The 15,753-nt window shown below is 44.7% G+C and overlaps 1 protein-coding gene across 7 annotated transcripts in view; it reads left to right on the top strand.

The window, feature by feature from the left end:
• The window catches only part of STRBP (spermatid perinuclear RNA binding protein), a 482,484-nt gene that overhangs the window by 423,577 nt on the left and 43,154 nt on the right, over positions 1-15,753 (top strand). For all 7 annotated transcript variants that reach the window (XM_030207341.1, XM_030207340.1, XM_030207342.1 and 4 more), the window contains one exon: positions 13,637-13,771. In XM_030207341.1, coding sequence (XP_030063201.1) covers positions 13,637-13,771 — 135 coding nt within the window. The remainder of the gene's footprint in view (positions 1-13,636; positions 13,772-15,753) is intronic.

Genomic DNA, 15,753 nt, shown 5'->3' with positions numbered 1-15,753 from the left:
TAAAGATGTAAAAAGACTGGAAGCGGTAGAAAGAAAAGCTACAAAAATGGTATGGGATTTGCGTTGCAAACTGTATGAGGAGAGATTTGCTGACCTGAACATGTATACCTTGGAGGAAAGGAGAAACAGGGGAGATATGATACAGACATTCAAATATTTGAAAGGTATTAATCTGCAAATGAACCTTTTCTGGAGACGGGAAGGCGGTAGAACTAGAGGACATGAATTGAGGTTGAAGGGGGGCAGACTCAGGACTAATGTCAGGAAGTATTTTTTCACGGAGAGGGTGGTGGATATGTGGAATGCCCTCCCGCGGGAGGTGGTGGAGATGAAAACAGTAATGGAATTCAAACGTGCGTGGGATAAACACAAAGGAATCCTGTTTAGAAGGAATGGTTCCAAGGAATCTTAGCGGAGATTGGGTGGCGATGCTGGTAATTGGGAAACAAAACGGGAGCTGGGCAGACTTGTACAGTCTATGCCCTGATCGTGACTGAATAGATAGGGATGGGCTGGAGTATAAATTTTAAGGGGCTTCGATGTTAGCTTCAGAACTTAGTACAAGAACAGTACTGGGCAGACTTCTACAGTCTGTGCCCTGAGAAAGGTAAGGAAAATCAAACTCGGGTATACATACAAAGTATCACATACCATGTAAAATGAGTTTATCTTGTTGGGCAGACTGGATGGACCCTACAGGTCTTTATCTGCCGTCATTTACTATGTTACTAAGGATAACTATCAGGTCTCTTGTTCCTGATGGTGGTTGGGAGGCGGGGATAGTGCTGGGCAGACTTATACAGTCTGTGCCAGAGCCGGTGGTGGGAGGCAGGGATAGTGCTGGGCAGACTTATACGGTCTGTGCCAGACCCGGTGGCAGGAGGCGGGGCTGGTGGTTGGGAGGCGGGGATAGTGCTGGGCAGACTTATACGGTCTGTGCCAGAGCCGGTGGTTGGGAGGCGGGGCTAGTGCTGGGCAGACTTATACAGTCTGTGCCCTGAAGAGCACAGGTACAAATCAAAGTAGGGTATACACAAAAAGTAGCACATATGAGTTACCTTGTTGGGCAGACTGGGTGGACCGTGCAGGTCTTTTTCTGCCGTCATCTACTATGTTACTATGTCTTTAGGAGTGCTCTTGGATGGTGCTTTGGCCTTCAGCCCCCATGTTTCCAAGGTAGTGAAAACTTCTTTTTATGCCTTAAGAATGGCGTAGTGGCTTTGTCCATTGCTGGATCCTCAGGCTTTGAAGACAGTGTTTCACACCTGTGACATGAGTAGGTTGGATTATTGTAATGTGCTCCTTGCTGGGCTTCCATTATATTCTGTCAGGCATTTTAAACTCCTCCAGAATATTGCTGTAAAATTGCGTTACAATATCTGTAAATTTGATCACATCATGCCACTTTTGAGCAAATAGGCTGGCTATTGGTATTAGAATTCAATTCAGGATTTTGGCCCTAATGCATAGGGTCCTTTACACGTATCCCTTCATACTTGTCCTCTATGCTCTATTCTTACTCCCCATCACACTCGCTGCACTCTTCCAACACCGATCTTCTTGTGTTCCCCCAGTCAACAAGCTGAGGCTCAACTGTTCCCACTCCAGATAGAGCCCTCGCTTGCCAGGTTGAAGGTGCCTGTCAAGACCTGGTTGTTTAGGCTGGTCTTTTCTTAAATTTTGCTCTTGCCTATTATAATCTCAATCTATACTGTTAGCAAGATAGATTCTCTCTTCGGTTGCGGAGGAAAGACTTAAGATTCTCTGCATTCACCCTGGTTTTAGTCACGTGAATAGCAGACTGCTTCCTATCCTATACAGACCATGATCTGCTATAATGGGATTAGGTGCAGAATCGTCACAAGTCAGAAAACCTCCATTTAGAGTTGTTAATGCTGTTAGTCACAATTATTTATTAGCTTAACTACTTACAAAAAAGAAAATTACACATCTGGGCTGTAGCATGATCGATTGGGAACCAGTGGCGTAGCCACAGGTGGGCCTGGGTGGGCCAGAGCCCATCCACTTAGGGTTCAGGCCCACCCAACAGCAGCACATGTTTAATGGTAGCTGGTGCGGATCCCAAGCTCCACCAGCTGAAGACTTCCCCCTGATGGTAACGAAAACGCTACTCTCCATTGTACCGGCACCTGTGCATGATCAGTTTTCAGCGCATGCCAGCTGCAGACTGCCAAGGTGGATAGAAGCGTTTTCCCACCAGCTGAGATATTTTTTTGGTGGTGGGGGGGAAGACTTAGTGCCCATCCACTTCTTGCCTAGGCCCACCCAAAATCTGTTGTCTGGCTACACCCCTGTTGGGAACGCTCAACAGAGAGCACTGTTTCTCAAGTGCTTCTTCAGGAGCTGTGCCCTCGGCTACTAAATCTGCCCTGTAATAAATGTGTAGATATAACGTTTCAGAGAGAGGACTGGAGGAGTTATGTTACAGTGTAAAGTGCAAGAAGCAGCCTACCTTTGGAGGGTCCTGTTCGTTCCTACTGCGGGACTCCTAATACCTAAAATGGCGTTGGGGATTTTTAAACCCAGCACCATCCAGTCCTTACAATCAAAAGAGACCTGACTCTTAAAGGGACCTGTCTCTTAAAGGAATTTATCATTTAAAAGACAACTTCTCTAGAGATATTATAAAAATGCTTTCCACTCAGTACAGTTGTTCAGACCCTTAGGGGCTAAAGTAATTAACCTAAAGATTCAGCGTTGTTCTGTTTGTACCAAAGCCAGATCCCGATTTCCTCCCCTTAAAGATTTAACTACATGATCTGTGGCGATGCACTTAAAGACTGTAAAAGTGTGCTGTTTTTCCATGCAATGAGCCACTAGGGGGACTTCCTTGCGCTGGTGAATAATGTTAAATTTATGGTCACTCAGACGCTGTTTTAGTGCACGTGTGGTTTTCCCTACATACAGTTTTGGGCAAGTGCACTTTAGGACGTAGACTACGTAGGTGCTGTTGCAGTCAGTGTTGTATTTCAGCTTACATGTTTTATTATCATTGGGCTTAATAAACACATTCATGATGGTCATATTTGAACAATAAATGCAGCTGCCACAGTCCTTGTGCCCCACAATTTTGTAGTGATATTTCTGTCACTTAACCGGGGTTGCATTATATCTCTCAAATTTTGTCCTCTGTAAAAGGCTATACGCAACTGATGATCGTGAAACGCTGGATGTGCTTGTACCATTCTCCAGTGGTATTTTAATATTTGTACAACTCTTCGGATGCCGTGTGTATTTCTCAAAACACAAGTTTGTAGTTGCCCATCTGGCAATTTTGTTCTGGATTGTAAAAGAATATCTCTATCATTATACTTTGCTCTGGTGTTTTCAGAATCTCTGCTGGATATTGCCTTATACTAAATTTTTGAAGAAGAGTCTTAGCTTGATGTTTAAACATCTTTCTGTCACTGCAGATTCTGCGGTATCTAAGAAGTTGAGAAAATGGCAGGCTTTTCTTTGTTGTCAGGGGATGATTACTTTGGTAATGGAGGAGAGTATTGCGATCTGTAGGTTTTGTATATACTTCAGTGGTGAATGATCCTATATCCTGCATTACCAGAACATCCAAAAAGTTGATTTTAATGTGAGATTGTTGTTTAGTAAAAGTAATATTGACATCCCTGGCATTCAGCCACTTAAAAAAAGCTTGCAACTGGTCTTCATTACCTTTCCATAGCATGAAAACATCATCTATATATTGATGCCATGCAAAGACTAATTGTTTCCAGGGATTCTCTTTCAGCCAGTGTTCTTCAAAACGCACCATGTAAAGACAGGCGATTGATGGAGCGCAAGTAGCGCCCATAGCCACCCCCTTTTTTGTTGAAAAAACTGTTCCTTGAATAGAAAGAAGTTCTTCTTAAGAGCTATGATGGCTAGCTCTGTTAGAAAAGGGGTAGGAACCTGATGAGGGCGTGGCCTGTGTTGAGAATAGAGGGGTCCCGAGCCCCCCCCAAGAAGGCTAGAGTGACCTTAATCTGACTCCATCTCTAAATAGCACTAGTACTGGGGTAATCGGGGAGTTGTGAAGTTCTAAGAGGAATTGCCACTGAGAGAGACGTTAGGTCTAAGGGACCCGCATTAGTCCGCCTCTCAGCACTGGCAAGGAATAGATACCAGCCTTATGACAAACTGGATTTAGGCTACAAGTTATACAATGCCGCGAAAGATAGCCTGATATAGCAAAAGCATTTATACTTACAGCCTTTCATCATTAAGTGAAGCCCACAAATCATCATTTGGAATGAGGAGTTTATTTGCTAAGGTATAAGTCAAATCAGTGATTGACAACAGGCATGTACAATCAATTAATTATAGGAATATAATAAGCTGCAAACAGGTGTTAAATATTTGCTAATCTTTTATAATTTCTTTTACCAATTAGAGGTTTTACAAGGGAAAGCAATTAGGTAATTTGTTAATTCTGCTGGACACATTGGTTTCCCTTGGAGAGAGAGTGCCAACCCTTTTCTCTCTAGCTTAAACCAGGAAATACCCTGATTTTTATAGGTGCCCTCAGGATATGGATAATATGACAGTAGATATACCTGATTGGATCTATGCTAATGTCATGGTTGTCACTGATTGGCTCATGCTAATGAGTAGCTTCTATCTTGCTAACATGGTTTTGTCTTTAGCTCGCTTGATCACAAATCTTAAGCAAGACCCTGCTCACAGGAAAGTCTCCCTCCTCTCTTGGACAGCTAGTTCCCTATTTTCTCTGCACCTGGCATGACTCACTCATTGCTCAACTTGTTTTTCTAACTTACATTAGAGAAAATTCCACTTTGTAACAGATACGGGCTTCCATTTTGTGTTGAAATCCTCCATTTTGTTTCCATATCTATTAACTTTTCCTAATTTAGCTTATTTAGGCCTCAATGTGGGCTACAAACTAGGCCATACTTTTCCAGTAAACTCCCAGTTGTGTCAGCCATCAGATTTCTGACTCAGCCAAGGTCTGTACTGGCCTGAGCTCTGTGACTGGGCCCTCCACCATTCCAGTGGAGGGCCCAGTGGTTAAAAAAAAACTTGTTGAGGTAAGGATGTATAAAGAGCTGTTACATCCAGCGTTACCATAATGAAGGGATGTTGACTTGTAGGAACTGCATTTAATATTTTCAAGAAATGAGTACTGTCTCTTATAAAGGTGGGGTTTTCTTGTACCATCGGTCTTAAGAACCAGTCCACATATTGTGAAAGAGGTTCAAGTAGTGAGTCTATTGACGCAGCGATAGGTCTCCTGGGAGGGGAGGTGGAATCTTTATGTATTTTAGGGACTGTGTAGAATAAGGGAACAAGAGGATATGATTTATTTAGAAAAGCAGATTCTCATTTGGTAAGGAACCCTTCTTCCATTGCTTTTTGTGTAATGTCCATTATTTCCTCTTGGATCTCCGCAGTTGGGTCAGCAGAAAGGGGGGCATAAGTAGTAGTATCTGCTAGTTGTTGAACTATTTCATTCTCGTAATAATTCTTATCGAGGATGACTAATGCTCCCCCTTTATCTGCTCTGCGGATGATAAATGAGTCATCAGATTTCAACTTTGTGAGAGCCGTCCATTCATCTCTAGTGAGATTACGATAGTGCTTATAATAGGGATTTAACTGTGTGGTGTCCTCCAGGACCAGTTTTTTAAGTCTGTATTAACGGGTCGACTGGGCCCGGAGGGTTCCATAATGATTTATTCTTCTTAATCGATCTATCTAGTATGTCTTCTTTATCCACAAAATATGCTCTCAAAGTTAGAGTTCTTATAAATCTCTCTAGATCAGTCTGTAGTTGAAAGACATTAAATGGTTCATAGGGAATGAAGGAAAGTCCTTTTGCTAAAACTGCTTGTTCTGTAGGAGTGAGGCTTTTGTGGGACAAATTAAAGACTACGTTCTCCATTGGTCCTGGGACCGTGTTTGTGGACGGGGCTGTGAGCTCCCTCGGCTGGCACGGCCTCTGGGGCATCTGCGTGGTCCCCTGCCTCTCCCTAAAAAATCTTGGCGTGGTCTCCGCTTTTCTCCTGAACCTGAAGAGGTGGATGACGAGGATTCAAAACGTACCCCCTTTTTTTCTTTTATTTGTGATTCTTCTTCTGGTGGGTACATCCAGCGGTAGACTGTTCGTCTTATAATCCATCTTGTTTCTGGCAAATTTCTTCGTTTTCTGTTTGTGTAGCTGTTCCCGAAATTTTTCCATATTTTCTAAGATCTCTTGATGATGTTTTTCAAATGAATCTAACCCAACGATAGTTTGTAGATTAGCAATAAGGTCTAGTGAGCATCAATTTAAAATGCAATTCTATTTATTCACAAACTCTTTGTCATCTCTGAAAATCTGCGGTCCGACATTCATTCTTAACCCTCTCAGGATCCACTCGTTGCTACAATAGTTGATGAAGGTAGCACCATTTATTTCTAACTTGGTTATCTCTTTGTATGTATCGGTAAGTTTGCCAAACTGTTGGGACTGAGAAGGCCCAGTGGACGGTGTTCTGAATACGTCCCTATCTTTGAGCAAATTCGTAGCTTCTTCTGCAGAAAACCCATAAGCTGTTCTCCACGATCCTTCTGCCATTATTTTTAATATACTATTAATTATACATATGGTACTTGCTGATGAAAGCAAAGAACAGACAATCAAAAAACTTCAAACTGCCCAGAATACAGCCACCAGACTCATATTTGGAAAAGCTAAATATGAAAGCGCAAAACCACTAAAAGAGAAACTTCACTGGCTTCCACTGAAGGAACGCATTGTGTTCAAGATCTGCACGATGGTACACAAAATTATTCATGCAGACACCCCAATCTACATGCTAAACCTTTTGTAGACCTACCTCCCAGAAACGCCACAAGATCATCCCGTAAATTTCTCAACCTGCACTACCCCAGCTGCAAAGGACTTAAATACAAGATGATGCATGCCACTACCTTCTCTTACAAGAGCACGCAGATATGGAATGCATTACCTACAGACCTGAAAGCAATCAAAGAAATATCTATCTTTCGAAAATCTCTGAAAACATTCTTCTTCAACCAGGCCTACAATGAGAACTTATAACCTCACTAAGTCCACTCAACTATGAACGCACACCTCCTATAATTACCCTAGCAACTCTCTTCCCTCACCCCTTCGTAAGCGCTACACATTACTAACTGTATCCGATATCCTGTTATGACAATGTAAGCCACATTGAGCCTGCAAATAGGTGGGGGAATGTGGGATACAAATGCAATAAATAAATATAAATAAAGAAATAAATAATTTCAATCTATACTGTTAGCAAGATAGATTCTCCCTTTGGTTGCGGAGGAAAGCTAAAGATCTATATTAATAAATCCCACCTTGAACGTTCTGAAGCTCACTCCAAGGCAGAGAAGCTCACTCCAAGGCAGAGAAGCACAAAAATCCTGTAGTCTTCATAGGCTAGGACCAGTCACCCTCACTCATAGACCCGCCCTCAGCCATGCCCCATCTGTACATAAAACGCTACCTCAACATTCTGAAGACAACCTGCTGAAGCCATCTGCAAAATCCCTAAACAGTTCGTAAGTTCATGGTGGTGAAGCCATCCAACTTACCATGTCTCTCTGCCCCGCCCTCGAGGGCGGAACACAGAGAGTAAAGGGATCCATAAAGGCACCCCTACCAACTGGCAACCCCCTCCAACAAACAACGACCCAGGCAGGGGGAGTGTTTCCATACTCCTCCCCCTGCCTAGGAATCGCTACAGACTGCTGGCAAACTCCCCAACCATACGACCACAAAAGCTACCCGCAACCCCCCCCCCCCCATGCACACAGAAACACACACAGAAACACAAACGCAAACACACACAAACGCAAACACACATGCAAACACATACACAAACACACACACAAACGCAAACACATACACATAAACACACAAACGCACACACACAAACGCACACACACACAGAAACACAAACACACACACAAAAAAACACAAACACACACACGAACAAACACACACAAACAAACACACACACGCAAACACACACACATAAACACAAACACACAAACAAATGCAAACACACACAAACACATACATAAACACACACACAAACGCAAACACACACACAAACGCAAACACACACAAATGCAAACACACGCACACAAACACACACGCAAACACACACACACATACACGAACGCACACACGCAAACACACACACACACAAAACACACACACACACAAAACACACACACACATACAAACACACACACACACACAAACAGCCTCGACGGTGCACCTCTAAATGCCCCCCTGCCGCAGCGCCACAACAACCCGTGCAACGGAGCATCAGAAAGCCCCTTCCCTCCTTGCCGCATCACCCAACCCCTCCCCCGCTGCTTCACCAAGCCCCTCCCCCCCACACATCGACCGCCTCGCCACCTGCGACCGCTAATACAAACTCTGTCCGGCGGCTGCTGCTGCTTCTATTCAGCAGCAGCAGCCCGTACATAAAGAAAACAAACAAACAAAAAAACAACCTCCTAAAACGCACCTCCGTGGAGAACCATCTCACATTGGCTGACGTCTCTGCAGCCGCTCCTCCTCTCCCCTCAACGTCAGTGCCCCTGCCGCAAGACCCCGGAGAAATGCCAAGATGTCAGAGGGGAGAGGAGGAACGCATGCTGAGACTTCAGCCAATGTGAGATGCTTCTCAACGGAGGTGTGTTTTAGGAGGATTTTTGTTGTTGTTGTTTTCTTTATGTACAGGCTGCTGCTGCTGAATAGCAGAAGCAGAAGCCGCCGGACACAGTTTGTATTAGCGGTTGCGGGTGGCGAGGGGGTTGATGAGGGGGGGAGGGGCTTGCTGATGTGCCACGGTGGGGGGGTCGGGTGATGCGCGAAGGGGGGGGACAAGGGGCTTTCTTTGGGTGCTGCGCCGGCTGGGGGGGGAAAGGGTGGTCTCGCTGGACATGGGTGGCTGGAAGGAAGCAGGGGGAGGGGAAGGTCGCTGCACATGGGTGGCTGCTGGGGGGGCAGGGAACAGGGAGATAGGGATGGGGCTCCACACACCACATGGGTGCTTGCAAGGGGGACATGGGATACAGGACAGACACTGCAGGGCGGGCAGGGGGACAGAAGGGTTAGTGGTCATCAGGGGGGACAGGTGGGTCGATGGACATGGCTGGCCACAGGGGAGGAACAGGGAAAAAGGAGAGGAGCGTCCTCAGACATGGGTGGCTGCACAGGAGAGGAGGGTAGCTGCAGGGGGGCAGGGGGACAGAAGGGTCGCTGGACATGGCTGGCCGCAGGGGGGACAGGGGAGAGAGGAGGGACGCTGCACATGCGTGCCTGCAGGGGGACAGGAGGGATGCTGAGGGGGGGGCCTGAGACCACATGGGTGGCTGCAGGGGAGACAGGAAGGACGCAGCAGGGGGAGAGGAGGGTTGATGGGCATGGGTGGCTGCAGGGGGAACACGGGGAGAGGAGGGTCGCTGCACATGCCTGACTGCAAGGGGGCAGGGGAGAGGGAGGGGATGAGGGGGTTCCTCACACCACACACGCAGTCACTCATTCTCTGTCTGCCACATACACTCTCACTCACACACTCACTGTCTTTGTCCCTCTCTCTCACACAGTGTCACACAGAAACACAAACACTGTCTCTCACACACTCTCTCTCTCGCACAAACACATACACTCTGTCTCTCTCTCTCTCTCAAATTCTCTCTCTGACACACACGCTCCATCTCTCAAGCACGCTCTTTCTGAAACATACACTCCAAGGAAAACCTTGCTAGCGCCCGTTTCATTTCTAACAGAAACTGGCCTTTTTTACTAGTGAGTTACTAAAATAGATCATGTAGTTAAATCTTTAAGAGGAGGAAATCGGGATCTGGCTTTGGTACAAATAGAACAATGCTGGATCTTTAGGTTATATACTTTAGCCCCTAAGGGTCTGAACAACCATATTGAGTGGAAAGCATTTTTATAATATCTCTAGAGAAGTTGTATTTTAAATGATAAGTTCCTTTAAGAGACAGGTCTCTTTTGATTGTAAGGACTGGATGGCATCGGGTTTAAAAATCCCCTCGACATTTTAGGCATTAGGAGTCCTGCAGTAGGAACAAGCAGGACCCTCCAAAGGTAGGCTTCTTCTTGCACTTTACACTATAATGGAACTCCTCCAGTCCTCTCTATGAGAAACGTTATATCTACACATTTATTACAGGGCAGATTTAATAGCCGAGGGCACAGCTCCTGAAGAAGCACTTGAGAAACAGGGGCTCTCTGTTGAGCATTCCCAGATGTGTAATTTTCTATTTTGTAAGTAGTTAAAATAATAAATAATTGTGACTAACAGCATTAACAACTCTAAATGGAGGTTTTCTGACTTGTGACGATCCTGCACCTAAACCCATTATAGCAGATCATGGTCTGTATAGGATAGGAAGCAGTCTGCTATTCACGTGAATAAAACCAGGGTGAATGCAGAGAATCTGAAGTCTTTCCTCCGCAACCGAAGAGGTTCCAGAGGAGATCCGGGAAATTATAGACCGGTGAGTCTGACGTCGGTGCCGGGCAAGATGGTGGAGGCTATTATTAAGAATAAAATTGCAGAGCATATACAAAAACATGGACTGATGAGACAAAGTCAGCACGGATTTAGTGAAGGGAAGTCTTGCCTCACCAATCTAATGCAATCTAATGCATTTTTTTGAGGGGGTAAGCAAACATGTGGACAATGGGGAGCCGGTTGATATTGTATATCTGGATTTTCAGAAGGCGTTTGACAAAGTGCCGCACGAAAGACTCCTGAAGAAATTGCAGAGTCATGGAATCGGAGGTAGGGTATTATTATGGATTAAGAACTGGTTGAAAGATAGGAAGCAGAGAGTAGGATTGCGTGGCCAGTATTCTCAGTGGAGGAGGGTAGTTAGTGGGGTCCCGCAGGGGTCTGTGCTGGGTCCGTTGCTTTTTAATGTATTTATAAATGACCTAGAGATGGGAATAACTAGTGAGGTAATTAAATTCGCCGATGACACAAAATTATTCAGGGTCGTCAAGTCGCAGGAGGAATGTGAACGATTACAGGAGGACCTTGCGAGACTGGGAGAATGGGCGTGCAAGTGGCAGATGAAGTTCAATGTTGACAAGTGCAAAGTGATGCATGTGGGTAAGAGGAACCCGAATTATAGCTACGTCTTGCAAGGTTCCGCGTTAGGAGTTACGGATCAAGAAAGGGATCTGGGTGTCGTCGTCGATGATACGCTGAAACCTTCTGCTCAGTGTGCTGCTGCGGCTAGGAAAGCGAATAGAATGTTGGGTGTTATTAAGAAGGGTATGGAGTCCAGGTGTGCGGATGTTATAATGCCGTTGTATCGCTACATGGTGCGACCGCACCTGGAGTATTGTGTTCAGTACTGGTCTCCGTATCTCAAAAAAGATATAGTAGAATTGGAAAAGGTACAGCGAAGGGCGACGAAAATGATAGTGGGGATGGGACGACTTTCCTATGAAGAGAGGCTGAGAAGGCTAGGGCTTTTCAGCTTGGAGAAGAGACGGCTGAGGGGAGATATGATAGAAGTGTATAAAATAATGAGTGGAATGGATCGGGTGGACGTGAAGCGACTGTTCACGCTATCCAAAAATACTAGGACTAGAGGGCATGAGTTGAAGCTACAGTGTGGTAAATTTAAAACGAATCGGAGAAAATTTTTCTTCACCCAACGTGTAATTAGACTCTGGAATTCATTGCCGGAGAACGTGGTACGGGCGGTTAGCTTGACGGAGTTTAAAAAGGGGTTAGATAGATTCCTAAAGGACAAGTCCATAGACCGCTATTAAATGGACTTGGAAAAATTCCTCATTTTTAGGTATAACTTGTCTGGAATGTTTTTACGTTTGGGGAGCGTGCCAGGTGCCCTTGACCTGGATTGGCCACTGTCGGTGACAGGATGCTGGGCTAGATGGACCTTTGGTCTTTCCCAGTATGGCACTACTTATGTACTTATGTACTAATCTATCTTGCTAACAGTATAGGTTGAAATTACTTTCATCAGCAAGTACCAAATGTTTAATAGTATATTAAAAATCTTGCCTATTATAGCAATTTTGGGGGGCATCTGGATTCTTTCCCTTCTCCTCTAGCAAGTTCCTCCTGTGTCCCGATCTGATGTTCAGTATCTCTTTGGTTACTTCTGATGTGCTATCTTCTGCCCCACCTTTTGTTTTGTGTATGAGTCTTGGTTTGGTACATCCTTTTGGGCTGTTAATGTTCTGCTTTTCTACTGCCATTTTGTAAACCAATTTGATGTATTTATGAAAGGCAATGAATCAAATGTTCTAAATAAATAAATCAGGTACATTGAACACGTACCACATAGAGAATGTACCACATAGAGAATGGCACAGCCTTTCTCTAAACGTTCTAAGACACATTTGGAACAGGCATGGCAGTTTTTGCTCCAGTGCAGAAATTGTTTGTCTTATGAATGAAAATGATTTTCAGTCAATTTGAATTGTTAATGCTTGTTACCTCCTAATGCTCAACACTAATGGCATGCAAATTCAAGCACATTGTTAGCGCTGAGCATTAAGGAGTTCTGGCACAGGCACTGAAGAGTTGTGCGTTAAGCACAGCTATTCAGCACATGCCCAGAACGCTAGAGGGAAGGAAGAGGAAGAGGTGCTGGTTGCGAGAGCTTCACAAAAAGACAAGCCTTTCCTGCATGTTCTCTGCCGAAAGCTTGAGACTTTTCCAAAAAAAATGTGAGACTCCAAAAATATTCTAAAATGGGCAAATCAGAGAGAAATACATTCAGACACCGCAAGTAACTCATCTTTAGCTACCAATCCAAATAAATGCCAACAAACTGCATTTAGGTGCCGATGGAAGTGAACCTTTGAAAAAAATGTGTGGGAGATTTCATCTGAGCAACTTCTGGACATAAGATGGTCATTTTAAAACACTGGCTTTTTAAAATTTTATTTGTATTTTTTTGCATACCAATGTATTTGCTCCTATTTCTCCAAGCAGACAGACCTTGCCACTGACAAACTTAATGTGAACTCCAAGCTGGCATAGGGTTTTCAGCAGCAAGAGCGCCCTTGTTTGGCACACTGTCCGCTGAGCATTGGGAAGAAATAGCGAGTGAGCCGAATAGCATGCATTTGCATGCTCATTGCGCTGGGAGTTCATTGTTTCACAAGCTCGTCAGCTCTCAGCATTCTGCGGCTGCATTTGCTTTTGAGCATTAGGGCCTCAGTTTGCTCTACAAAATAAATTTAAATGATTATCTGATATGTTCTGTTGTCAAAGATCTCATAGGAGCTCTTCAGTCTAAAAAGAGTAAAGTGGTGTGAAACTTGTGTTTCAAGTAAAGAAATGTCACAGTCTAATCATAGGCTAAAAGCACAACTGGCAGGGAAGTCTAACATTCATGGCACTACAACAAATGTTCTCTGTTAAATCTACATAGCATTTGCATGATTTTTCTTTAGGTGAAACAGCGCTTTCAAACTGGAGACATTTTTGTTTGCTAGTAGAGCATGAGCACTAACAAGCATGTTGCTTCCACAGCAGCTTAGGTAGACGTTTGATTCAGTTAAGTGTTCTTTCTCTCATCTCTTCTCCTGTGCAACCAGGTTAGAACTCAGGGTCCTATTCTTACAGCAAGTGGTAAAAACCCAGTGATGGAGCTTAATGAGAAAAGAAGAGGTCTCAAGTATGAGCTCATTTCAGAGACTGGTGGAAGCCATGATAAACGCTTTGTAATGGAGGTGAGTGATCTGTTTAAAGCAATCATTTATACAGTAGGTTTAATTTTTCATGGGATGACTGACATTAGATTTTTGTTGCTTTTAGCACAGTTGAATGTAATATGATCTGGTGCTACATTTTGTCATTTGATTGAAGGAAAAAAGGAATGGCAAGTGATGTATTTTGTTAAAACAAAAGTAGCAGCAGAATACAGGTAGGGAACTATAATGCATCCCAAATTCAGATTAGAATGATAAATCAGCATAGGCATTTTATCTAGGAAAGTTATTCACTGAACAGCTCATAATAAAGAGCCTCTTCCTGCCCTGGTAGAGGTTTGCCAGCCTTAAACTTTAAATTCAGTACCTGCCAGCTTGGAAAGGTGTTTATTTGGGTGGGCTGGTTCTAGGGGTAAAATGTTTATTCCTACATGGTAAAGGCAGGGAAGTATGAAGGATTTATTTTAATTTTTTAGATGATTTTAGCTGTGGGTATTTGTAGATGTAACTGTATTTGTGTATTCTCTGAGGACAACAGGCCTTTGCATTCTCACATCTGGGTGAGATCATTAGACGGAGCCCAGTGCAGATGCTGACTAGCAGTATTAACAAAACTTTCTAGCAGCGTCCCACCACACATTTGCTGATGCCTTTCTGCCCGACGCATGAATGCAGGCCTCTCAGTCTTCATTTTTCCATGGAGCAGGGAGGATGTGTCTTCATGTTCACCTTCCTGTGCAGGTTTTTGGATCATTTTTTCCTTTAATTTACCTTTTTAATTGTTTGGCCCTTCAAGTTTCCTTTATTTTCCATGTTGGTAGGTCCTTTTAGGCTGGAGCCCCAGCCTCAATTTGAACACTGCCTGATGTTTCTGGATCAAAATTGAGGAGCTCAATTTGGCTGCAATCCTTCTCAGTGTCCCAGAAGATCCCTGGTGGCTTCAAAAGGTGTGCCCAGTGTAATTGGATAATTTCAATGATGGACCCGCACAACTGGTGCATTGGTTGCCTTGGACCTGACCATGAGCCTAACTCTTATTCTCTCTGTTTGCAAATGCAGCTGAGGACACAAAGGGTTCAACAGGAGAAGCTTTTTGGCTCCTCGAAGGCCAATAAATGAACATCAGTACCGGAAGCATCAACCTCGATGGCTGCTAAGACTTCAGCATCCACTGGGAGTGTACTGGCATCGAGGAGGTCTCCACCTCCCTTGACATCGGGCACGCTGAGAATAGGCTCTGGGGCTGGACAACATCAGACCTGACACCGAGGGCACGTACAGGTTTGACATTATCCTTGTCAGCACCGAAGGACTGCGATGTTGTGCATCGCGAAAGCTCAACAAGCATAAGCACCAGTACTCCTGAGCACACAGTGCCAGGAGTGCCAGGGCATCTGCATCACTGGTACCCAAGAAGTGCAGGCACCAGGAGGAGTACTCCTCTCCTTGGAAGAGGTGCCGGTGCGCACGTCTCCTAGCAACCAGGTCCCTGCTACAGGTCCAACACAGACACCTTTTCAGGCTGCCTTTTTTCCGGCTACCCTGCCTCTGCCGATGCCTTCCTTCAATGAGTGGTTCCAAGCCATGCTGAGGGAGGAGTTGGCGCAGATGCTGTAGTTGCAAACCACTCAGGCATCGAGAGCACTTGGCACCAACTGCAGATCCAGCCCACATTCTACCTGAGGCTCCTTCCAAGCCGATGCAGAGATCCTCAACACTGGCACCTCATAGGGTGTCAACCTCAATGCATACAGTACCGCTCTTGATGTCAAGGAGGAAGCTTCTCTGAAGTCAGAGAGTAGGGATGTACCTTGACACTCTTCGGATCATGGGCATAGATCCACTGAGTAGAAGCAGGCACAGACTCTTTCAGTACAACTGGGAGGACCTCTAAAGTACTGGCTGCCAAGTTTCATTATTTATCAACCAGCACTGACTTTGAGGTCAGCTGGTAAATAGTTGCTAGAATTTCCATCGTATGAGGTGATCAAACTGGATGAGTT

The sequence above is a fragment of the Microcaecilia unicolor genome, chromosome 6 (genome assembly GCF_901765095.1).
Source record: "Microcaecilia unicolor chromosome 6, aMicUni1.1, whole genome shotgun sequence".
NCBI lineage: Eukaryota > Metazoa > Chordata > Amphibia > Gymnophiona > Siphonopidae > Microcaecilia > Microcaecilia unicolor.
This window is presented reverse-complemented; position numbering and strand designations above follow the sequence as displayed.